At 53.3% G+C, this 23,849-nt stretch overlaps 1 protein-coding gene across 6 annotated transcripts in view; it reads left to right on the top strand.

Annotated features, from left to right (window-relative positions):
* The window catches only part of RPTOR (regulatory associated protein of MTOR complex 1), a 422,339-nt gene that overhangs the window by 346,957 nt on the left and 51,533 nt on the right, over positions 1 to 23,849 (top strand). For all 6 annotated transcript variants that reach the window (XM_055389503.2, XM_063705761.1, XM_055389504.2 and 3 more), the window contains 3 exons: positions 589 to 729; positions 1,599 to 1,757; positions 16,796 to 16,914. In XM_055389503.2, coding sequence (XP_055245478.1) covers positions 589 to 729; positions 1,599 to 1,757; positions 16,796 to 16,914 — 419 coding nt within the window. The remainder of the gene's footprint in view (positions 1 to 588; positions 730 to 1,598; positions 1,758 to 16,795; positions 16,915 to 23,849) is intronic.

Here is a 23,849-nt window from a genome sequence, read left to right as displayed (position 1 = left end):
GTCTTCCTGCGATGAGTAATTTCATCACACTGCTCTTGGCTCCGTGGCTCGGTGAGTCATGGCAGGAGTGCTTTCTCACACGTGTCGTTTTGACTGGAGAGTACAGTCCCTATCTCATCGCTGCCGGCAGCCCCTCCCGCTTCCACACAGCCGTCTCTGCCGTGCAGGGGCTTGTCATCAGCAGTGAGGCCTCACTGCTTCTAGGAAGCCCAGGAGGGGAGAAGGGTGAGCCAGACTGAGTGTGGCCGGTCATTGTTCTGCTGCGGCTTCCTGGGGAGCGCGGCTCACGGCCCACGTCACCATGCACCTCGTGTGCACTCGGACAGGCCACAGCCACCAGCCTCTCCCCTGTTGTCTTTTGTAATTTAATATGCACAGAGCGACAAGCGGTTGTTGTTTGTCCAGTGCTATCCCGCAGAGCCTCCGCTCACATCTGAGTCTCCCTGAGCTGTGCAGCCCCTGCTCTGACGTTTGTTGCAGCACAGGTAGCAGCTGCCGTCACCGAGTGTCCCAGCTGCTGAGTGTCAGAAGACACGCTGGCCTCCACCTGGAAGCCCGTTGTAATTTGTCTTTCTCCTTCTTTCCCAGAGGGAGGGAGTTTGACCCCAGTGCGAGACAGCCCGTGCACCCCCAGACTTCGTTCTGTGAGCTCCTATGGAAACATCCGTGCTGTCGCCACAGCCAGGAGCCTCAACAAATCTTTGCAGAACCTGAGTTTGACAGAGGAATGTAAGATCCTGGAAAGCGGGTTATTGGATTGGGAGAGATTGGGGTTGTTTTTTCTGAAACACTGTATCTGAGTAAGCACCACTCTGCCCCTGCCCCTTCTCCGTCTAAGTGTGTGCCCTGAAGTCCCATCTGCCAACATGGTGATGAGTCACCCTTCCAGACGTGAGCATGGCAAGGAGGCGTAGGCCAGCCCCCAGAATAGCCAGCGGGCCCGTTACCAATGCGGCAGGGAGCTCAAGCGCAGCCGCAGTTGAGGCGGTGGCTCCTTGGAGGGCTGTGCCCTGCCCCCGTCTCCCAGTAACCTGTGGTCTGCGGGTGGGGAGCTTGGCTCCCAGGGAGATCAGTGAGTGCCTGTGCCTGTGCCTGTGTGTGCGCCGGGGTGTGTGTGCCAGGGTGCGTGTGTACCAGGGTGCGTGTGCGCCAGGGTGCATGTGTGCCAGGGTGTGTGTGTGCCAGGGTGTGTGTGTGCCGGGGGTGTGTGTGCGCCAGGGTGTGTGTGTGCTGGGTGTGTGTGCACAAGGGTGTGTGCGTGCCAGGGTGTGTGTGTGTACGAGGGTGTGTGTGCGCCAGGGTGTGTGCGCCAGGGTGTGTGTGCCGGTGTGTATACACGCCAGGTTGTGTCTGTACGCACCAGGGTGTGTGCACCAGGGTGTGTGTGTATGAGGGTGTGTGTATGTCAGGTGTGTGTACATGCCAGGGTGTGTGCGTGCCAGGGTGTGTGCCAGGGTGTGTGTGTACCAGGGTGTGTTTGTGCCTGGGTGTGCTGAGCTTTATTTAGAAGAAAATATGTATCCCAGTCATGCCATTAACTGTAAGACCAAAAGGAGGGTCCCGGGAGCACCCCACTGACCCCGTTGCATCTCGGGCAGCTGGTGGCGCGGTGGCGTTCTCCCCCGGAAACCTCAGCACCAGCAGCAGCGCCAGCAGCACCCTGGGCAGCCCCGAGAATGAGGAGCATATCCTGTCCTTCGAGACCATCGACAAGATGCGCCGCGCCAGCTCCTACTCCTCCCTCAACTCCCTCATCGGTGAGTCCACCTGCCCCTTTCTGCTTCCGAGGGGCCCCGAGGGTCTCCTCCCCACACAGAGCAGCACGGACCTGTGTCTGCATCAGGTCAGTGGGGGTCAAAACTATCTGTTCAAAAGAAAGAATAAAGGTCAACAGGACTGCGAGGCAGTGAGAACGTTTTGCTGGGGCAAGCGGGAAAGTTGACATCACTGTCGTGATGGGATAGTATTTTACAGGCCGCTCCGGAGCCATCGGAGCTGGCCAGTTTGGCCGGGTGGGAAGGCTGCCAGAACCTTCCATCTTTCTTCCATAGACGGGTGAGAGTTCTTCATGGTGCTGGACACCCTGGTGATGCAGAACGGTGGTTCTCAGCCGGGGGTGGTTTTGCCCCCCACGAGCAACTGGGGTACAGTAGGGGTGCTCCTTGTCCCAGTGGGTGAGGCCAGGAAGCTGCTCACATCCCCTGGTGCCCAGGACGGCCCCCAGACAGTGTCCACAGTGAGAGGCGGAGGGCCCTGCGGTCGGGCTGGGGGCTGTCGTCCCCACCCTGCTCACCTGCGGAATCTCCACACAACTTTCCCTCCATCACAGCAGCTTGACGCAGCACTGCCTGGAAATGGAAATCTGACGGAAGGGTCAGATTCTTCTCTTTTTCTGCCATGAATGGTGTGTGCCTGGGTCCTACCACCAGGATTGCTGATGTAAAACAGGAGAAGCAGGAATTCACCGTGTTTTCTTATTGTGTAGCTATGTTCATCTTCACACTGCTGGTAACAGATTTAGGGCTTAACCAAACGAGCCTCCTCTCCTCTTGTTCTGATTATCCAGAGTGGCTTACCGGCTTCACTTGAACTTTTTTCATGTTAAGGAGCATTTTAGCCATGTAAAAATTTACAGGGACTTATGTAAGAGCACTGCATGTGTGTGTGTGTGTGTGTGTTGTGTTCCCAGCTTAAGGAATTACAGAGGTTGAGCCCCAGACCCTACCCCGGTCCCATTCCCTCTGGTGACATTACACTTTCCCTCCCTGGCCATGAGCCCTGGCACACACGTGGTGCCCACTTAGAGGCCTTTACCTCCTATTGGCTCCGTCGCACGATGCGCGGCCCGCAAAGCCCGTTTCTTTGGCTCTGACTTCAATATGTATCTTTGATGGTCATCTAGGTTTTGTTCCTTCACCTCCGCGATCTGCCGTGACTCCATTATCCATTCTCCTGTCTGGGGACAGTGAGGCCGGTTCTAGTTTCTTCTTCCTTTTTGTTCCTTTTTTTAATAAGCAAACTCAGAATTCAGCCCCTGCCACCATGGAGCACCACGTCCAACACACCCTCACTCGCTGCACCCAGCTCTGCTGGGCCCCAGCCTACCCGGCCCCCAGCCTGGGCATCGGTGGGGAAGCTCTTCTCCGGCATATGGTGGCTGCTCCCCTCTCATTCAGAGCCCCCATCTGGCAGCACCTTCCCAGAAGCCTCCCCAGCCCCACGCCCCACCTGGAATCAGGCTTCCCCAGCTGCCCTCTGACTCTCTGCTCCCTTTTCCTGCTTTATTTTTCTCCTGAGGACTGTGGACTGCAGACGTGCTGTACGTGTAACTTGTTCATTGGCCCGGCCAGTCTCTCTCCCCTGGAGCTTGAGAGCCGCACGTGCAGGAACCCAGCTTTGTTAACCACTGTCTCCTCCCACCCTGTCCACACCCAGTGCCTGGTACGCAGTAGGCGCTCAATACACATAAACGGGCACGTGTGTGGTGCGTGTTCTTCAGCATGGATACACGTGAGTGCCTCTTGCCACCTTGCCTCAGAGTGAAGTTGCTGCGTGAACGGTGGCTGCACCTTCAGCTTTTGTAGATGTCGCCCCAGGCCTTCCACAGGATCCTCTGTTCTAAAGCAGAGGCGCCCCCATCTCGCAACTCTCTACCACGCCGGTCTTGGCCAGCCTTTGCCTGTCTGATAGACACACCTGGTGTCTCCTTGTGGCATGAATTTGCATCTGCCTTGATTGCAGTGAGGTTATAGCCTTGCAGCCTTACAGACTCGCCTTGTGTCGTTTGTCTTTCTCTGAGTAGTTTGTAATCAGAGTTCATCACAGTTCTGGGTGCTGATTCCTGGCTGAATATATCCATCGAAAATGCATCTAATCTATGACTTTTTATGATGCCTTTGGTGCCACACAAGCTTAATCTTTTAGTTTCTCTTTTTCTTTATAACTTGGGCCTTTTGTGTCTTGTTTTTCCTTTTCTCAATGTCCTAAACGTATTCTCCTACATTTTCTTCCAAAATTTAAAATTTTCCTTTTTTGTGTTCATGTCTTACGTATATCCTGAACCACATTTTGTCTCTGTGGTGAGGTGGGGATCCAGGTTTTATTTTTTCTTTATGCCACCCCAGACCGTTCATCAGACAGCCCGTCCTCCCGCCAGTGCTTCTCAGCGTCTCCCTGGCCATCAGTCCTTAGGGTCTGAGTGGGGGCTCCATTCTCAGCAGCACCCATCCCATCCACGGCCGCGCCGACACCCCACACGGCCTCGCCGACACCCCACGGCCGCGCCGACACCCCACACAGCTGCGCCGACACCCCACACGGCTGCGCTGTCACACCCCACGGCCGCGCCGACACCCCACACGGCCTCGCTGACACCCCACGGCCACGCCGACACCCCACACAGCCACCCCGGCACCCCACGGCTGCGCCAACACCCCACACGGCCTCGCCGACACCCCACGGCCACGCCGACACCCCACACGGCTGCGCCGTCGCGCCGACACACCCCACGGCCACGCCGACACCCCACATAGCCACCCCGGCACCCCACGGCCGCGCCGACACCCCACACAGCCGCGCCGACACCCCACAGTTGCGGGGGTAGCACCTTTGAGCCTGCTCCTCAGTTCGTTTCTCAGAATTGTCTTGGCCGCTCTTAACCCTTTGCTCTGCTGTATACATTTTACAGTCGGGTTTTCTGTGTCCACAGCAGCCTCATTGGGGTGTTGTTTGAATGGCGTTGAATTGGTGGATTTCCCTGGGATGACTGACTTCCTTGCATCATGAGTCTTCCTGCTCCTGAACAGGGTGTATCTTTCCATTTACTTAAGTCTTCTTTATGTCTTCAAGACAGTCTAACTTTCTGCATAAAGGTCACAGGCATGACGTTACCTTTCAGTTTTTGTAATTTTAAGTAATATCTTTTTTAAAACCTGTTGCTGGCAAAAAAAGAAAGAATGCCAGTGGGCTGGGCACGGTCCCTCACGCCTGTAATCCCAGCACTTTGGGAGGCGGAGGCCGAGACGGGCGGATCACGAGGTCAGGAGATCAAGACCATCCCGGCCAACATGGTGAAACCCTGTCTCTACTAAAAAAAAAAATTAGCCAGGTGTGGTGGTGTGCACCTGTAGTCCCAGCTACTGGAGGAGAATCACTTGAACCGAGGAGGCGGAGGTTGCAGTGAGTGGAGATCACACCACTGCACTCCAGCCTGGCAACAGAGCAAGACTCCATCTCAAAAAAAAAAAAAGAATGGCAGTGGACATCTGTGTTTCTCTCTTGAGGGTAAACGAAACCTTTCTAACCTTTTACCTTTGATACGACATTTGCTGTAGATTTTTTGAGTGCGTGCTCTGTATCAGTTTATAGAAATTCCCTTCCCGTTGGTTCACTCTTTTTATGAGTGCAAATTCCCATTCTATTCTAGTTAGTTAAGAATTTTCCTGATAAATGGAATTAATTTCTTTGAATGTATTTTCTGCATCTCAGAATGACCCTGTGCATGGCTGTTTGTTAGGGTAGGGAATTACATGATTGAATTTCTTGTGAAATATCCTTGCATTTCTGGGGGCACCCAGCGTGGTAATGTCCCCTGACATCGCTGCCTTACGCTCACCAGCTATTTCTTTGGGCACTCACCAGCTATTTCTTTGGGCGCTCCCCATCGGCATTCACGAGTGGGTTGGGCTGTGACTTTTCTTGTCCTGACCTAGCTGGTTTAGACATTGAGTCTGTACCTGCCTAGTAAAACTGGCTCCTCCGGGCATGGTGACAGGTGCCTGTAATCCCAGCTACTTGGGAGGCTGAGGCAGGAGAGTTGCTCGAATTCGGGCAGCAGAGGTTGCAGTGAGCCAAGATCACGCCACTGCACTCCAGCCTGGGTAATAGAGTGAGACTCCGTCTCAAAACAAAAACAAAAACAAAACAAAACAAAACAAAACTGGCTCAGGAGTGTGCCCTCATTCCCTGTCCAAAAAAACTGGCTGAGGAGTGCACCCTCATTCCCTGTCCTCGAGGGCAATTTTTATAAGACAAAGATGATGTGTTCTTTTGGTGTCTGAGTAGAATTTGCCCCTGAACTGTCTGGGCTAGTGTAATGTTGTGAGGGTGGGTTTGAATTCTGTATTCCATTTCTTTAATGCTGATAGGATTATTTACATTCTCTATTTCTTCATAAGCTAGCTTCAAAAAGTTTTATTCTTCTAGGATTTTATTCATTTCAGCTAAGTATTCTCATTCTTTCCCTTGAGGCTGTCTGCAGTATTCTCATGAGTCTCTCATCTCTGCTGTCTCTTTATTGTTTTAGCTGCTCTTACTGTCATTTCCAATCTGCTGTCTCTTTAGATATGTCCCCGTTTATTCCTATTGTTGTTTATTTGCCTTTTCCCCTTTTTCCTGATTAATCCTCTAAGATGTTTGTTCATTTCTTTAGTGTCTTCAAGTTCTAACTTTTAGGCTTTGTGGATTTACTGCATTATTTTATCTTTATTTTTCTATTCCAGTACTTTATTTTGTTTCCTTTCTACTGTTTTCTCTAGGTTCACTCTCTTGTCCTGTTACAGTTCTCAAACAGAAAATAAAAACAGCTCATTAACTTTGAGTTTTTCTTCCTTCCTAATGTGTGTGTTCAGGTCTGCGGGACCCCTGCCCCGGCTTCCCCCACCCCTGCCCCCACTCCCCCCGCCCCCCGCCGCCCCTACTCCCCCCCCCCGCCCCGGCTCCCCCCGCACCTGCTCACCCCACCCCTGCTCACCCCACGGTCTCCGTCTAGTGAGTTTTGATGATGGGCTTTTCACTTGTGTTCAGCTTCAAGCTTTCTTTCTACTTCCATTGTGGTTCCCGGGGATGGCGGTCCAGCCACAATGACAGCAGCGCATGACAGGAGCCCAAAGACCCGAAACAGACGCAGGGCATCCGCCAAGGCAGTTCCCACCGGGCAAGCCTGTGGGTGTGCTCCCGGCCTTGGCCAGCTGCTGCCTTGAGCACCTCTGGATAGAACGAGTCCAGAGCTTGCACCATGCCCTCCAGGGTATGGAGAACTGAAAGGTTCACTACACAACAACCCAGACACGCCAGCTTAGCCTAGACACGCCAACTTGTTAATTTTCATTGAGAAATAACGTTGCAGCTTTGTGCATTTGGCTGTCCTCTACAATATGCCAAGTGCCCAGAAAGCGCAGAGTTGACTCCGTATATTCGAGTATAAATCGAGGTATTGCCAAGTCACCAATGAAATATATTCTAACGTCACTTGTAAGATGTTTGTTTTGAACTGGAATACACTTTTTAAATAGAATTAATGTTACATATAGTGGTTAGGTTTCCAGGCTAGCCTGCAAGAGTCTTTTAAAACCTGTCTGCAGAAATTCTACTTATAAATCTACAATGAAAAAAGGTATTAAAAAAATTTTTTTTAAGTACTAGAAAATGTAAATTCATTGTATTCTGTTTTGATTACACATTTCCCCTGCCCCCGGCCACAGCTCCTGTGAGTAGCTCTCTAGCGCCTCCAGCAGGTTAGTGCCACCTCTGCCCCAGTTCACGCTCATCAAGGTCAAGGTGATAGCTCCCTTCCGTCACGTGTAGGTTAGAGCAGGAGTCTGCAAACTCTTCCTGTGAAAGAGCTTTGCAGGTGGGACTGCCTCTTGGCACTTCCCCAGCACTGCCAGTGTGGTGCAAAAGTAGCCAGAGACCGCGTGTAAGTGAATGAACTTGGCCATGTTGCTATGTAACCGTGTGGACTGAAGTTTGAATTTTGTGTAACTTCACATGACAAAATATTGTTCCTTTGATTTTTTTTTCAACCACTTAAAAAGTATAAGAACCATACACAGGCCATAGAAAAACAAGGCTGAGTTCAGCTCAGAGAGCCTGACAGTAGGGCACACCCTGCCCGCACCCCGGCCTCCAGGGACACTCCTGTGAGTCAGAGGGCTTGGGATTCTCGCACGGATTGGACAGATATTTTGACAGTGCCCCCACTGTGCATGCTGGGGCACAAAAGTACAGAACAGGCAAACCCAATGCCACCTGTGTCGAAGCCAGTACCATCGGCTCTGGGCACCTCCCACCCCTCCCTGCAGAAGTGGGCGTCCTCCCTCTGCAGCCAAGGGGACCGGCGTTTACTCAGGTTGACTCCTGGCAGGAGTCCGGGACTCCTCTTTGTGCCCCAACACATCCTTCTCTCAGCCGGGCATCTGTGGCCGTCTCCTCCCCGCCTCGCAGCCACCGGAGCCAGCAGCTCTGGCCTGGTGGTCGCAGCTCTCTCCCGGGTCTCCCTGCTTCCACTGTGGCCCTCCTGGGGCCGTGTGCTCACTGTGGCCTTCCTTTTTTTTTTGAGATGGAGTTTTCCTCTTGTCACCCTAGCTAGGGTTTAACGGCGCGATCTCTGCTCACTGCCTCCCGGGTTCAAGCAATTTTCCTGCCTCAGCCTCCCGAGTAGCTGGGATTACAGGCGCATACCACCACACCTGGCTAATTTTGTACTTTTAGTAGAGACAAAGTTTCTCCAAGTTGGTCAGGCTGGTCTCGAACTTCCAACCTCAGGTGATCTGCCCGCCTCGGCCTCCCAAAGTGCTGGGATTACAGGCATGAGCCACTGTGCTCGACTGGCCTTCTTTCACAGGAAGCGACAGCAGCATCACCTCTCGGTGCTTACCTGGTGACCGTCTGCCAAGGGCCTGGTGGCCCCGCCACCCTACCTGGCCCATGCTCCATGGGGTTCTCGGTTCACTCTCGTCCCTCCACTCACACGTATCTGGCCATCAAGTAAGAATCAAAATAAAAAGTTGCACCTGGCCTGCAGGTGTGCAGAACCGCACCTTTTGTTGATCCAGGAAGCTCAAGCCAGGCAGTGTGGCGCTGGGTCACCATGGCACCACTGAGAGCTTCCGTCTGCAGGTCCCCACGCCCACTGCACCTCCCTTTCCCCCTGGGCATTTGGATACCACGTGGGCATCTCCCCTTCTGCTGGCGAAGGCTACAGAAAGTTCACAGCTGTGGAGTTTCCAGGTGGCTGAACTTGCTGAGGCTGCTGTTTGCTGTGCGCGTGCCATGCCTGAGGCCCTGGGTGCTGTCCACAGGCAAGAGGGACTGTGGAGGCCCCGCCCGACTCCTGTGTGAAACTTAGCTCTTGTCTGTGCTGAGTAAATGCCGTTGTTATCCTCGGTACTGGTCTCGGTGGAGTACAGGGCAAAGAATCGCAGTTTCATTTGAGGGCCACCCAGACGGGAAGCACACAGCAGCCTGGGGCCCGGACACAGGGGCTTGGTCTCCATGAGTTTTCTGCTCTGCCGGTTCTTTCTTTTCTGTCTTCTCGAAGGAGCTGGACTCCCCATTCCACCATCCTTCTTATACAATCTGATTCCTGACTTTTTTTTTTTTTACTGGAGAAAACTGAGTTTTATTCGTGTATCATTCAAATCTTAGGAAATTTGACAGGAAAGAGTTTCACAATGAGCTGGAGTTTAGGAAGGAAAGAAAACAAAGTCGCCCCCGCAAAGCCAGCCTCATTCATATTCAGTGAGGTGTCACTCACACCACCTGGAAACCACCGTGCTTACCTAAGTGTTTAGAATTCATAACTTACACAGAATCTTTGCGCAGCACTTCCCTGTTTCCAGCCAATTTCTTCTTTCATTTCAGCCAAAGAACAGCAATCTCTTTAGTCCTTTCAGTGAAGACTGCAGAGGCTTTCAGACCATGGCAACCTGGAGAGTCCATGTCTCCCCATCTTTCCTGGTGCCCCAGAAGCCCTGCCCCAGCGCCTCCCCATCTTTCCCGGCCCCCCAGAAGCCCCGCCCCCAGCGCCCTCCCTGTTCTGCCTTCCCCAGAGCACTTGCATTCTTACACCCTCAATCACGTGTTTCCTGTCTCCCCCATGGCAGTGAAGCCCCTTGGCTGGTACTTGGCTTCCTTTGATCGCTGATGGAGCCCAGGTTCCCCCAGCAGTGCCTGGCCCTGGTGGGGCAGGATAAATGTTTGTGAAACTAAATGGGAACCCAGGTCTCAGCACTGTGTCAGGTTCTAGAATCTTCTTTGATGTCTCCATCCTGCTTGTTTCTCACTCAGCCCTTCGTCTGGCCTGACATCCACAAGAATCCCCTACCTCAATCCCTCCTGTTTCCAGTGCCCCCATCCCACCAGGCCTCATTGCTCTGGGCCTTGCTCTCTGCAGACCACAACTGGGCAGGCCCTCTTTCACACCAGCTCCTCACCGCCCTCCAGGTGAAGCCTTCGTTAAAGCCTCATTTTCTGTAGAGGCCAAACCATTGTCTGACATTCAAGGCCTTCCTTCAGCCTCCGCCGCCCGTCTCAGCAGCAGCCGCTCCACTGCATCTGCCCGCAGCACCCCTGGCTGGCCCCTGGCCCAGCCCCTCTGCCATCCGTGCAGCTCAGAGCCAGGTGGTCTTGCTGGGAGGTTGCCTGGCCCACCGCCAGGATCCCCATGTAGGTGCCTGACCCAGCACATCAAAGCATGATGTCGCCATTTTTACCACCACAGTCCTATAAAGTTGTTTCTTGCTAACGCATGGATGTGTGGACACAGGCCTCACCTGTCCCGGCCCCCAGCCCATGCATCTGCCCTCTGCACTTATCTGTGTTCCTGACGGCCACAAGTGGCCGTGGAGCTGCTCAGGATGGAAGGATGGCTGGAGACGGTCTGTGGCCTGTGTCCACATGTCCCGGGACCCAGCCTGAGGTGCCCTCCTCACCCCCAGACACCCATGCATGTGGCCCCACACCATGTCACTCCCACGCTCTTCCGTCCAGCCCCAGCTCCCAGCTAGAGTGCAGTCCCATGGGGGACCACGCTGCTGTGTGCTCCACCCGCCTTCCCTCCCGAAACCCTGCGTCTCGGCCAGAGTCCAAGCACACCCGTGCTGAGGCGAGGCGGGAGTTAATTCTGCTCGGGACTCTGGTGGCCTGAGAGGACTCTTCCCGCAGAAACAGCCTCATCCCGAGAGCGCTGGCAGGAACGCAGATCAGAGGCCTGGGCTAGATGGGACCACTTTTCACGACTCTGCTAGATACGGTGACATTTTTTACGGTTTTGAAAATGAGTTACCATAGAAATGGATCCAGGATGGACTAATGCAAGGGAGGGGAGGGGGAGAAAGGAGCACAGCCCCGCGGAGCCTGGAGCCGGCCCTGGTGCAGCTGTGGGAAGCTCCCTGCTCACCCAGAGGAGGAGCTGGGGGCCCCGGCCAGCAGCAGAGCCAGAAGCCCCGCAGGCCGCCTGTGCTCTCCACACCTGAACACGGGATTCTGCGGGAGAGCTGGTGTCAAGTCCTGACCTCTCTACTTCGTTCGGAATCTGGGAGCCAGAACTATTGCCTTTGGAGGAAAGAGGAGCCCGGAGACCCGAGCCCAGAAACTGGGGCACTGCCCGGCGCCTGGGAGGCCACAGAACAGTGGCGGCCCCTGCACCCCAGGCCTGGCCAGGCCTCTCAGCCGCACACACTGCGGCCGGCTGCACTGCGGCATCATTGGTGTTCACAGGACGGGCCATAGCAACTGCTTCTCCCTTGGTTTATTTTTTAATGTTTCTTAAAGATGGGGTTTCGCTATGTTGCCCATGCTGGCCTCGAACTCTTGGGCTCAAGCAATCCTCCCACCTCACCTTCTTGGGTACCTAGAACTACAGTTTCCTTCCTTTTTTCCAAGGCATCGAGAAGCTGAAAGAGTCCTTACGAGCCCCGCATGCAGCTCCAGAGACCCCCAGTAGTGAGTTCCGGCCAGGCCTCGAGGTCTGGGTTTCAGGGCAGAGAAGGTATTGGTTTCTGCCTTTGCAGAAAAAAAGCCTGGTGCTCGCTCAACCAAAAGAAAAGCTAGGCAGGGTTTTTGCCAAAGGAACTGTGTAGGTTTGGAAGGAAAAGGCTTCACAACCCAGAAACTGGAGTTACTCTTGTCAGAAGACGGTGGTGAGAAAATGAACAACAGTTTTCCAATGCTACAGGATTATGTTTTTAGGGCAAAAGTCCTTAACTAAAGGCCATTATGATGTTTGTCTCGTAGGGGTACTGAATATGCTGAGCAAACGATGCAGATGCACCGCCCACCCGGCCCGGGAGGTGCTGCGTCTTCCCTGTGGGCAGCTGCAGGGCCCACGGCTCCGGCCAGCCCAGGAGGAGGGAGGGCGGAGCGGCTGATCAGCGTGATTCTCGTAACAGCCACACCGAGTTATGGGTGCAGCCCCTGAGGGGTCAGGAGGGGTCACAAGAAAGGGGCCGCTGCTGAAGCCCTCGGCCTGGGGCACTGGTTCCCCAGGATGGCAGAGGGTCTTGGCCATCACAGACTGGGTGAGCACATCAGAGGGCGCAACCCGCTCTGCCGACCCCTCAGCCTTGGGGTGGCGGCTGGCAGCTGTCACCTGCAGGAAGATTCTGTCTTCTCTGAACTGCTCCGACAGCCCGGGAGCTTCTGGGATTCAGAGTCGGCTAGAGCTCTGAGTAAATTTCCCCGCCTTGGATGCTATTTGGAAAGCTGTGGCCATTGGGCTCTGAACAATAACTTCTAAAACCATTCATTATGATCTTTTATTACTTTTAGTCTAGACATGAAAATAGGTTCTCCGTGCTTACAGGGAGTTCTGTGAGTGCCAGCAGGGGCCCTTTCTAAGCTCAACACTCCCGGTCCCTGACTCCGTGCAGGGCAGGCCCCGGGCAGCCCCACCTCCTTCCTGGTGGACTCGAATCCGATGGGAAGTTCTCTGTGGTCTGTTTTGGGGACTGGCAGATTTTACAACAGGACAGTTCATACAACGGGGCCTGAGAGAAGATTGTGGCCAAACCAAGGAAAGACGTGAAATAAAGACAGCAGTTCCGTGATCACAGCGTCATACTTTTTACTAGTACATAGTTATAAAATCCACTGTCGCTAAAAAGACTGGCAAAAATTAGATTTTTTTTTTCCCCTGTTGAGTCACAAACAGTATTTCGACTTTGATATAAGTGGAAGTCTGCACGAAGGTCGACAGCAATAGCGTTGCCCCTCGGTATGCGTGGGGGACTCAAGGACCCAGGGCCCACGACGCTCAGTCCTGCTAGGAAAGGCGTGACAGCTGTGCATCCCCCACACACGTCCCCCGTCGTGCTTGCATCTTCTCTAGATTCCTTATAATACCAAACCCAGCACAGTGTGTCAACAGTGGTTATGCTCTCTTGTTTTTTTTTATGTGTATTACTTTTTGTTTTGTTTTCAAATATTTTCGATCTGCAGTTGGTTGAATCCATGGATGTAGAGGGCCAACTGTAATAAAAATGTTTTTAAAAATTAGATGAAAGTGGCCAGGTGCAGTGGCTCACGCCTGTAATCCCAGCACTTTGGGAGGCCAAGGCAGGTGGATCACGAGGTCAGGAGATCAAGACCATCCTGCCTAACACAGTGAAACCCATCTCTATTAAAAATACAAAAAAAAAAAAATTAGCCGGACGTGGTGGTGGGCGCCTGTAGTCCCAGCTCCTCAGGAGGCTAAGGCAGGAGACTGGCATGAACCCAGGAGGCAGAGCTTGCAGTGAGCCGGGATCGCGCTGCTGCAGTCCAGCCTGGGCGACAGAGCGAGACTCTGTCTCAAAAAAAAAAAAAAAATAGTTAGATGAAAGTAGCAGCTAATACATCTCACACACACCCCCACCCCGCCCTGCACATTGCCAAGGTCCTTACCTGGAGTGTCCTGTGGAGCCCTGACCTAGACCCCGGGTGTCCGCGGCTGTGGCCCCCACATTGTGGGTGAGGCTTGAGCAGCCACCAGCCTGCACCCTCCTCGCACTCTGCCAGGGCCGCCGGGAGTGGGGGGCCTCCTGCCGTGCCTGCCCTGGGTTCCGGGCTTGCCCAGTGCCCTATTCTTCACAGTGGCCTGGTCCTCACCCCCGGGTCTTGCGAGGAGGGTTCTCATATAAGGCCAGCTGCCCCTCACAGCCCCTTCACCTGGCAGTCGAGCCTCATGGGGAGCTGCTTCAATGCCTCACTCAGCTGTGGGGAGCCCAGGACCCCAGAATAATCAAGGGGAGTGGGTCTCAGGTGGGCAGTCATCAATGGGCATCTTACGGGGCCATCCTGTCACCCATGGTAGAGAGTGTCGTGGAGCTAGGCGGTAGCGAACTTCGCCAGTGAGGCCGCATCTCCTCCTCACCAGGGCCTGTCGCAGGAGCGAATTCAAAGCCAAATCTCCTAGCCCACCTACCCACTCTAAAAAAAAAAAAATGAGGACGCAGTCATCGCCGATGTCCTTGTGTTGCACGGAGCAGTTCCTAGGAGCCGGCTCCACTGGGGTAGAGGAGACTCTAGGGATGTTCCCACAGTCTGGACCGATTTTACATTTCCGAGACTTGCTTGTGGATCCACATGGCTATCGCAGAGCTGTGCAATCTGAGAGCTGGAAGGCTTCGGTTCTGTCCCAGTCCACGCGGTGCAGGACCACGGTTGAGCAGAAGGTGCATCTGCGTGGCACCGTGGCGCTGAAGTCCAGGTGTGCTTGGGCCCTAGGCTCCCAAGACGTCCCCACTGCCTCCTCCTGGGCACAAGGCTCAAGCACAGGGACCGCCGGCCAGGCACACATGTGGATGGGCAAGACCCACAGGGGACGTGCCCCTGGGAAGAATGCTTCCTTTGGTTGAAGGCTGTAAACCCGCCCTGTGAGGTGAGACATGTCAGCTCCCAGAAAAGGTCCCAGACTCTCATGATTCACGCCAGCACGGGCAGCACAGCAGCAGAGCGTGACCTTCTAGATGGCAGCGTGACCTCCTAGATGGCAGCGTGACCTCCTAGATGGCAGCGTGACCTCCTAGATGGCAGCTGAGCTCAATTCCACATGGCTCAGTCCTGGAGACACTCACTCACTGCAACACGCATTCCTCATGGGGACCTCTTCAGGAGCCACGGGCATGAGGCTTCCCTGACCTCTGCACTCACGGTGGGGGCGCACACAGCAGGGGTAGACACTGGCCCGCCATATGTGGAGCTGAAGTAGAGCCCGTCTTGGGATCGCTTAGCGGAGACCATAGGTGGAGGTGAGCCAGTGGCCTCAGGCATCTGCAGAACCCACACACACATTGACTTTCGCACCTGCCTCCATCTCCGTGGACTTAACTGTGTCGTGCAAAACCCACTCCACGTGCGCAGCTGTGTTCCTGCAGTGACACGAGGCCCTCCAGTGGCTTTCGATGCTTCAGCTCTTTCACCAACAATCAGGTGGACTGGAATCACACCTCACTCGAAATCCTTTGAATCTCTATTTAGTGAACAAGCACTTGCTTCTCAGCAAATTGTCTAGCTTCCCCAAAAATAAAGAAGATGGAGTTCTATGTGGCTGGATCCCTTTTCAACTCCCAGCACTGAGGGCAGGGCCCTGTCTGCCTCCGCCTCTGGGGTGAAGCCTGGCAGGAAACTGGCACTCCTGGTGCCCGCAGGCAGGGGAGGCAGTGCCTGTCCCCACTCTGCCCTCCACGCTCAGCGCCTCTGGTCCTCGGCCCAGCCCTTGCTGGACATGCAGCCTCTACCAGGATTGCTCCTTCCCTTCTCGGCCTCTCTGGGTCCAGCGTGGCGTGGACAACAGTTCGGCAATGCCTGCTCCATCAGCCTCCTCCCTGGCCTCAGCCAATGCTGACTGTGCCAGGAGCCCACATGGCCCGTGCCTGCCCCTCCCTTCTGGTTTCCAAGTGCTCACAGCCCCCACCCCGCAATCTCTTATTGGCTCCTGCAGGCTTCTGTCGGGTATCCCCCAAGGCTCCGCGTCCCCATCACCTCCGCGTTTTATTGTTCAATGTCTTAGATCTTGTTTGTGCTACCCCGCCTCGCTCCACCCCTCCTTTGCCCAGAGAATGATCCTCCTTCCCTTCAAAGCCCGGCTCCTTCGTGCCTCTTCCGCCAGGCCTTCCCGGCCTTCACCTCCTAGCCCACTGCTGACAGAAGGAGTCACTCTCGCTCCTTCCTGCATCTCCCTGAGGCCGCTCGCTGTCGTGGACGTAGCATGGCTCAAAGGTTTGATGGGTGTGCGTTCACATCCTTCATCCTCTGGGCCTCACCTTCCTTGGCGACGCTGGGGGTAACACCTGCCTGTAGGATTGCTGGGGAATTAAATAGGACCGAGCAGCCGCACCGACGAAGCCTCAGCGCTTCCCTCCATGCCCACGACTCACTAGTGTTATTTATAAATGAGTCTGAGTCCCTGCTGGGTCCTGCCTTGTCTGTCTTTGTATCCAAGTATGCAGCACAGGACCTTGCATTGAGTGTTGGGTGAGTCGGGAGAGGCTTAGAGACAAAAGTCACAGCACATCAACCTTTCGTGAAGTCCTAGCATCTCAGAGCAGGGCCAGTGCCTGGAGGTGGGCAGGAAGCACGTGGAGGTGGGCAGGAAGCACTCCCTGGGTCACAGTGCACAGCAGCACGTGCTGAACTTGGTGCAGTGCAGACGTCCATGCCACATGCACCGCTACCCATGGGCCGCGGAGGCTCCTAGAAATCTAGGATGTGACATCAGACGCTCCTCCGGGAGTGTGGTCATGCCCTCCGATCCGCTGAGGCATTTCAAGGAAAGTTACACCCTTTCCAATGTAGTTTTCCTTTTAGAAAGATTTGGCCTCAGTAGATGAATCCATGTGATCAGGCCTAGTGATCAGCTAGGATTCTTGAATCTCGGGACCCGTTGCCAGAATAACAAAATGGGGGCTTCCTGTAACCTCGGCTCTTTAAAGCAACGCTTCTGATACCAGGGTTAGGGTTTCAGAAAATGCAGCCGCCTTAGGAGCCTCACTGGCAGCTACTTCCCACTAAAACATCTTCCATTTCTCTCTCTCAGGAGTTTCCTTTAACAGTGTTTACACTCAGATTTGGAGAGTCCTGCTGCACCTGGCTGCCGACCCCTATCCAGAGGTCTCGGACGTGGCCATGAAAGTACTCAACAGCATCGCCTACAAGGTACGTGCCGGGCGCTCCCCACCGCGCTCCAGCTGCTGATTCTCGGTGACGAGTATGCACGCCAGGAACTCCAGGTGTGCCCGGGTCCACACCACGGTTTAGAAAGTAACAAAACGAGCTTCAGCAAATATCTTAAATCTGGAGATGTACACAGTACACCCCAAACTCTGTGTCTGTGCAGCTCCCACGTGGGCAGAAGGTGCTGGATTTACTGACGCCTGTCAAGGCAATTAGGGGAGGACTGCCATTATCTTTCAGGATCCTCTGGTGTCTGGGTGAGCTACAGTGCTGGCCCTTCTTCCATTTTTTTTTCTTTCTTTACTTAATTGTTTATAAGAGATGGGGTCTCCCTGTGTTGCCCAGGCTGGTCTTGAACTCCTAGGCTCAAGGGATCCTCCTGCCTCAGCCTCCCAAAGTGCTGGGATTACAAGCGTGAGCCACTGCACCTGTTTTTTGTTTTTGTAAGACAGTCTCACTCTGTCCAGACTAGAATGCAGTGACCTGATCACGGCTCACTGTAGCCTCCAACTCCTGGGCTCAAGCAATCCTCCCACCTCAGCCTTGGAAGTAGCTGGGACTACAGGTGCACACCACCACACCCGGCTAATTTTTAAATTTTTTGTAGAGACGGGGTCTCAGTGTGTTGCCCAAGCTGGTCTCTAACTCCTCAGTTCAAGTGATCCTCCTGCCTTGGCCTCCTGAAGTGCTGGGATTACAGGCATGAGCCACCACACCCAGACTTTTCTTCCCTTTCTGATAGCAGTAATTTTTGACTCATTCAAAACCCTTCTAGTTAATGGTTTCTTATTCATGGCCATTCTAGCTAAAGGGAACTTTTCAAAGAATCAGTTTTTGGTTTCATTGGTTTTTCTCTGTTGTTTGTCCATTTTCCATTTGATTGATTAAGCTTTCATCAATAAAGCTTGCTTTCTTCTGCTTACTTTGAGTTTAATTTGCTCTTCTCATCCTAGTTTCTTAAGGTAGAAGCAGAGGTCATTGATTTTAGTCCTTTCTCTTTGGGGACTGTAAACTCTTCTCAGTCCCTTTTGTGAGCTCTGGGCATTTGGCCTACCGCCTTCCCACTGTTTTTTCTCTGCCTCATGGGTTGTCACTCTACCCTTGAGCAGATGAATACTTAGTCAAAGACCCCAGGGGCCTCTCCTGCAGACCTTGGAAGCTTTCCCCTCTCCAGTGCTCTGTCCTGCAAATTGTCACCACCTCAGCCTCCCTGGAGCCCCAGTCTCTGTCTCCTGTTCCCTGAAAGCGCTGGGCTCCCCGTCTCTGCGCTGTGGCCTGGGACTGCCTGAAACCACCTGCAAGCCGGACACAGGGCAGCTGTTTATTTCCGTTCTCTCAGGGATCACAGGCCCGTGACACCCAGCACCCAGTGTCCAAAAACAATTGTTTACGGTATTTGTCCTGGTTTTCTAGTTGCTTATGGAAGTTGGATGATTTATGTGGAATTAGAAGTCAGTCATTATAGCACTTAAAAATTTTTTTGGTAACTTTTTGATAAAACTTCAAAAGCTTACAGAAATGTTGCAGGAAGAATGCAGGGAAAGGCCACACTCTTGCAGCCTCTGTGGTGTTCTATGTCTTCATCTGACCTCGTCACGGCTATGGCGTTGCCTCGGGTATCACTCAGTGCCGGGGTCTGCAGGGTTGAGGAGGCACGGCTTCCCATCCTAGTCCATCGCTCTTTCCAAATGCGCTATCGAGTCTCCCCCTCTCATTTGCTGTGGCCTTCTGGGTCCTGGCCGGCCATCGAGCCAGGGTTCCTGCAGCTCCTCGGCTCTTTTTGCTGATATTATACTTGTGTGGCTTTCGGTTCCTTCAGCTCAGTTATTTTCTGTTGGTCTCATTATATCTTAGATGGAAATCACCTTACCATCTGCAGTTGGTTCTTCTTCAGTTCTTTTTTTTTTTTTTTCTCTTACTCTGTTGCCAGGCTGGAGTGCAGTGGCGCAATCTCAGCTCACTGCAGCCTCCGCCTCCCAGGTTCAAGCAGTTCTGCTACCTCAGCCTCCCGAGTAGCTGGGACTACAGGCGTGAGCCACCACACCCGGCTAATTTTTGTATTTTTAGGAGAGACGAGGGGTTTCACCATGTTGGCCAGGATGGTCTCGGTCTCTTGACCTCGTGATCCGCCTGCCTCGGCCTCCCAAAGTGCTGGGATTACAGGCGTGAGCCACTGCGCCTGACCTGTTCTTTATAGTATCACAGGTAATAGTCACAAGTAGCCTATTGGCCAACTTGGAAAGGTCCAGATTGTTTAATTCTGCACCGGCCTCCCCTCCTGCAGCGGACTCTGCCATTTCCTTCGTCACCGCATCCCCGCAGCAGATTCTGCCACCTCCTTCGTCACCGTGTGGTGTGGCCAGCTGCACGGGCACCTGGAGACGTTCATCCCCAGGCAGCAGGCCGTCTCCTCAGGTTTCTTTTATGTGTCACTGGCCTGTTGAAAATAGCCAGTCAATTAAGTTAATGTTTTCATTATGCGGTAAGAAAACTAAGAAATGATATAATTATTTGCTTTTAAACTAGGAATAAGATAAATACAAAAATAAACCTTAGGCTGGGTGCGGTGGCTCACACCTGTAATCCCAGCACTTTGGGAGGCCAAGGCGAGAGAGGATCGCTTGAGCCTAGGTGTTTTGAGACCAGCCTGGGAAACATAGTGAAACCCCGTCTCTACAAAATAGTAGCAAGTTAGCCGGGCACGGTGGCCAGCACTTGTGGTCGCAGCTACCCAGGAGGATGAGGCTGGAAGATCCCTTGAGCCCAGAGCTCAAGGCTGCATTGAGCTATGATTGCGCCACTGCACTTCATCCCGGGCGGCAGAGTGAGACCGTGTCTTTTAAAATAATGTTTAAAAATATATGTTTGTTACACATTATGGTCTGAGACCAAGAAGGGGAGGCAGTAAAGCAGACAGGAAGGAAATAAGGAAGAAAAGAAAGTCGTAAGACTGCACAAACACCCGTGAGGAAACCACCCACGGAGGCCCCAGACCAGAGCAACCAGTCCCGAGGCCTCTCAGGTGAGCTGACGCTCTGGAGGATTGGGACTGAAACCGTCACATCTGCCTGCTACGGATTAGGGAAAATCAGTTCTTACCACTTACCACGCCCTTTTAGACTCTAAATAGCCTCTACCACTTTTAGTTTAAGATTTCAAGGTTGGGTTTTAAAAAGCCATTTTCACTAAAATAATTGTAAAAGCTTTTTACGAACATTAATAAATGGTTTAAGTTTTTAGAATTGATGGCCAGTTCGCCGTCTCTGCTGGCAGTTCTCTGACACACAGGAGTGTCTGGTGGCCTCTTCTTTTCTCTTGGAGGCACAGGATGGCTGTGGCCATGGACCACCCTTGCTCTGTCCTGACTGCACAGTTGGAGGCCAGCGCTATTTAGGAGGTTTGATTGTTTTCCCCCAATTAATTTACCTTCTTGGGTATTTTGATCATGATGAAATCAGTATTCAGCCTATTGAAGTTTATTTTTCAGTGGCTTTTGTGTATTTAACCTTACTGAAAAATTAGCCTGAATTATTTTAAACTGTAATCCGAGTGCCTAATCTTGAAATATAGGGACTATTAAGTGCGTTCCTGTGGACATGGCCTCCAGTTGTTAAATAGCTCCTCCTGGGAAGCTCTCCAGCCTGTGTAGCACAGAAGCCACTGCTCTCTGCTCTTCAGCAAACGTCCCAGCACAGCCTCCACAGCCCAGCGCCCTTTTGGATTGTGTGTGGCATGTAGTGTAGCTGGACGGCCCGCCCCCCTGTCCTGCCACGGTAAGGCAGTTAAGCACCTGCGTCTACCTTTCATGTTAGCAGGTTATAGCAACTCGAACACACGGCTTTGTCGTGCTATCCGATTGAGACCCAGAAACTGCCATAAAAGTGGCATTTGCCTTCTGTGCCTGCTTTGCCATTCTAGAATGACACAGAGACCTTAAGGCACATGGCCATCACTCCAGCAGACATGCCACAGCCAGAGGGGTGGAGACCAGAGTCAAGAGAAGGCCTCTGCTAGATACCTTGCTATGCATAGCACAATGCAGCATGAGCTTGTGTGTGTGTGTCTGTGTGCGTGTGTGTGCACGCGTGTGTGTGTCTGAGTGTATATGTGTGTGGGTTTAAGAGTAAACATTGCTACTAAAGCATTTGGAAGCATAAATCTTTCTTGTCTTCATTTTAATTTCAAGAAATGCCTTATTTTCCTGCTCTAGGAACTGAAGGGATTACATTTCATTTTACAGAGAAACGAGCCTATTTTAGATATTTAACTCTGAAGCCAAATTTTGTTCATCAGAGTCTAAAACAGGCTTATTACTATGGAATGCCCTGTAGAATTCTATATTCAAATACAGAAATTGCCACCAGCTCTGTATGAGAGAACCCACACAGCTCCAGAGCTGTGGTCTGATTTCACGTATTTATAATGTATTTCGATTCCCATTCCATGGGCTTGAGGTTTTCATTTTGCTTTTAGCTTCCTTTTCTCTTGGTTTAGTTTTGGGGGTGTTTGTTTGTTTTGTTTTGAGAAAGGGTCTTGCTCTATCACCCAGGCTGGAGTTCAGTGATCCAGTCACAGCTCACTGCAGCCTCGACCTCCTGGGCTCAAGTGATCCTCCCACCTCAGCCTCCCAAGTAGCTGGGACTATAGGGGCGCACCACCATGCCTAGCCAATTTTCGTATTTTTTGTAGAGATGGGGTTTCACCATGTTGCCCAGGCTGGTCTCAAACTCCTAGGCTCAAGTGATTCACCCACATTTCCCTCCCAAAATGCCAAGATTACAGGCATGAGCTACTGCACCTGGCCTGCTTTTAGGTTTTTTTAAGGAAAATTTCAGACTACGTAGAAGTAGAAAGAAGAGACTGACGCCCCTCAGGAGCCTGCCTGTGGCCCCAGCAGTTCTCGCCTCAGTGGTTTTAGGACAATGCCAAGAAAGAACCTTCAAGCCACAGGTGGTCACCTGTCAGGGCACACGTGCTCATGATCACTGCTTATATTATAATTTATGAGAAAGCATGTGAGCATAAATGCACAAACCCACCCAGAAGCACCGCTGCAGCCTCTTGATACTGTGAAGAGCTTGTGTGCATGTGCGCTGGCCGCTGCCTCTGCCGCAGGACTCATGCATGCAGACGGAGATGAGAAAGGGGTGTACTTAACGAAAGGTCAAATTGATGGCAGTGGCAGCCAGTCTGGGAGCGGCCGCTGCCATGATGCCAGCTACAGCTGGGGAGGTGTGGCCAGGGCCGTGTGCTCCACAAAGCTGGCAGGAGGCAGGGACAGGTGGAATCCCACCCCCTTCCAAACTGGCAGGGCGGGAGCCTCGTGCTCCCCAGGCGCAGCTACAGCCACCCAGCCACAACTCTGGATCCAGGCATCTCTGTGCTCTTGGGGGTCGGGAGCAGGCAGGAACCCCACCCTCCCAGGCACAGCTGCAGCCACCCAGCCATGGCTCCAGACCCAGCCATCTCTGCTCTTGGGGACCAGGAGCGGGCAGGAGCTCCACCCTCCCAGGTGCAGCTGCAGCCACCCGGCATGGCTCCTCTGTGCTCTCAGGGGCCCAGGAAGTGCCCCTACCCCTGCAGGCTTGGAAGCATCTGCTCCCGCTCCCTGGCCTCTCCCTGCTCCTGGCACCCACTTCAGTCTCGGAGCAAAGTTGAGGCTGTACCCAGGTGCTATTGTAACCAGCCGGCTGTGCACACGCTCGGGGTAGTGCTCACATGCCAACCGCCTGCTGCGTCAGCCCCCTCTGGACTTTGGGCACCAACGAGCATGGGAGGGAGGCTGAGGGTGGGGACTGAGGGCAGTTTGGCACTGGCCTGCAGGTGCCCCTCGGCACAATCAGCCTGGGTGTTATGGATGATGGCAGGAGGCAGACAGGGTCCTGGGCAGAAAGGGGCGGGTCCCCAGTGAAGTGCCACCTTCAAGCCAGGGACAGCCTGAAGCCTGGGGGCTGGGCTGATGGACCAGAATGGGAACTTTTGGTGCTTTTTCCAAGCCTGCCCATGGCTGCCAATGAATCAGTCAGCACATACTTCCTCCCCTTTGAAGCCCATAAAAACCCTGGACTCAGCCAGACTCGAGGAAACGATGGCATAACCTGCCTTCAGAAAGGAGCTACCCATGACGGGGTCTCGTCTCTGCTGAGAGCTGAGCAGACGTCAGGAAAACCAGCTGCGGAGAGGAGCTACCCACTCCAGGGTCTCCTCTCTGCTGAGAGCTGAGCAGACGTCGGGAAAACCAGCTGCGGAGAGGAGCTGCACACTCCAGGGTCTCCTCTGCTGAGAGCTGAGCAGACGTCGGGAAAACCAGCTGCAGAGAGGAGTTACCCACTCCAGGGTCTCCTCTCTGCTGAAAGCTGAGCAGATGTCGGGAAAACCAGCTGCAGAGAGGAGCTACCCACTCCAGGGTCTCCTCTCTGCTGAGAGCTGAGCAGACGTCGGAAAAACCAGCTGCGGAGAGGAGCTACCCACTCCAGGGTCTCCTCTCTGCTGAGAGCTGAGCAGACATCGGGAAAACCAGCTGCGGAGAGGAGTTACCCACTCCAGGGTCTCTTTTTTGCTGAGAGCAGAACACTTATCAGGACAGTCTGCCTCCAGAGAGGAGCTACCAACTGTGGGTCTCCTCTGAGCTATTCTGTTGCTCAGTAAAGCTCCTCTTCAGCTTGCTCAACCTCCACTTGTCCATGTACCTCATTCTTCCTGGATGCAGGACAAGAACTTGGGACCTACCAAATGTCAGGGCTACAAGAGCTCTAACACAAACAGGGCTGAAACATGCCACTTGCTTGCCACTTTGCAGATGACAAGAAGGAAATAAGAGAAAAGGAGAGAAGAGCTGCAGCCCTTCAGGGAACCCAGACCTAGGAGCTCCCCGAGATAGGGCTGTGATGCCATCTCTGGGGCTCTGCAGTTCCTGG

The sequence above is a fragment of the Gorilla gorilla genome, chromosome 4 (assembly GCF_029281585.2).
Source record: "Gorilla gorilla gorilla isolate KB3781 chromosome 4, NHGRI_mGorGor1-v2.1_pri, whole genome shotgun sequence".
Classification (NCBI taxonomy): domain Eukaryota; kingdom Metazoa; phylum Chordata; class Mammalia; order Primates; family Hominidae; genus Gorilla; species Gorilla gorilla.
The sequence above is the reverse complement of the archived record's forward strand: the minus strand, read 5'-3'. Positions and strand labels throughout refer to the sequence as shown.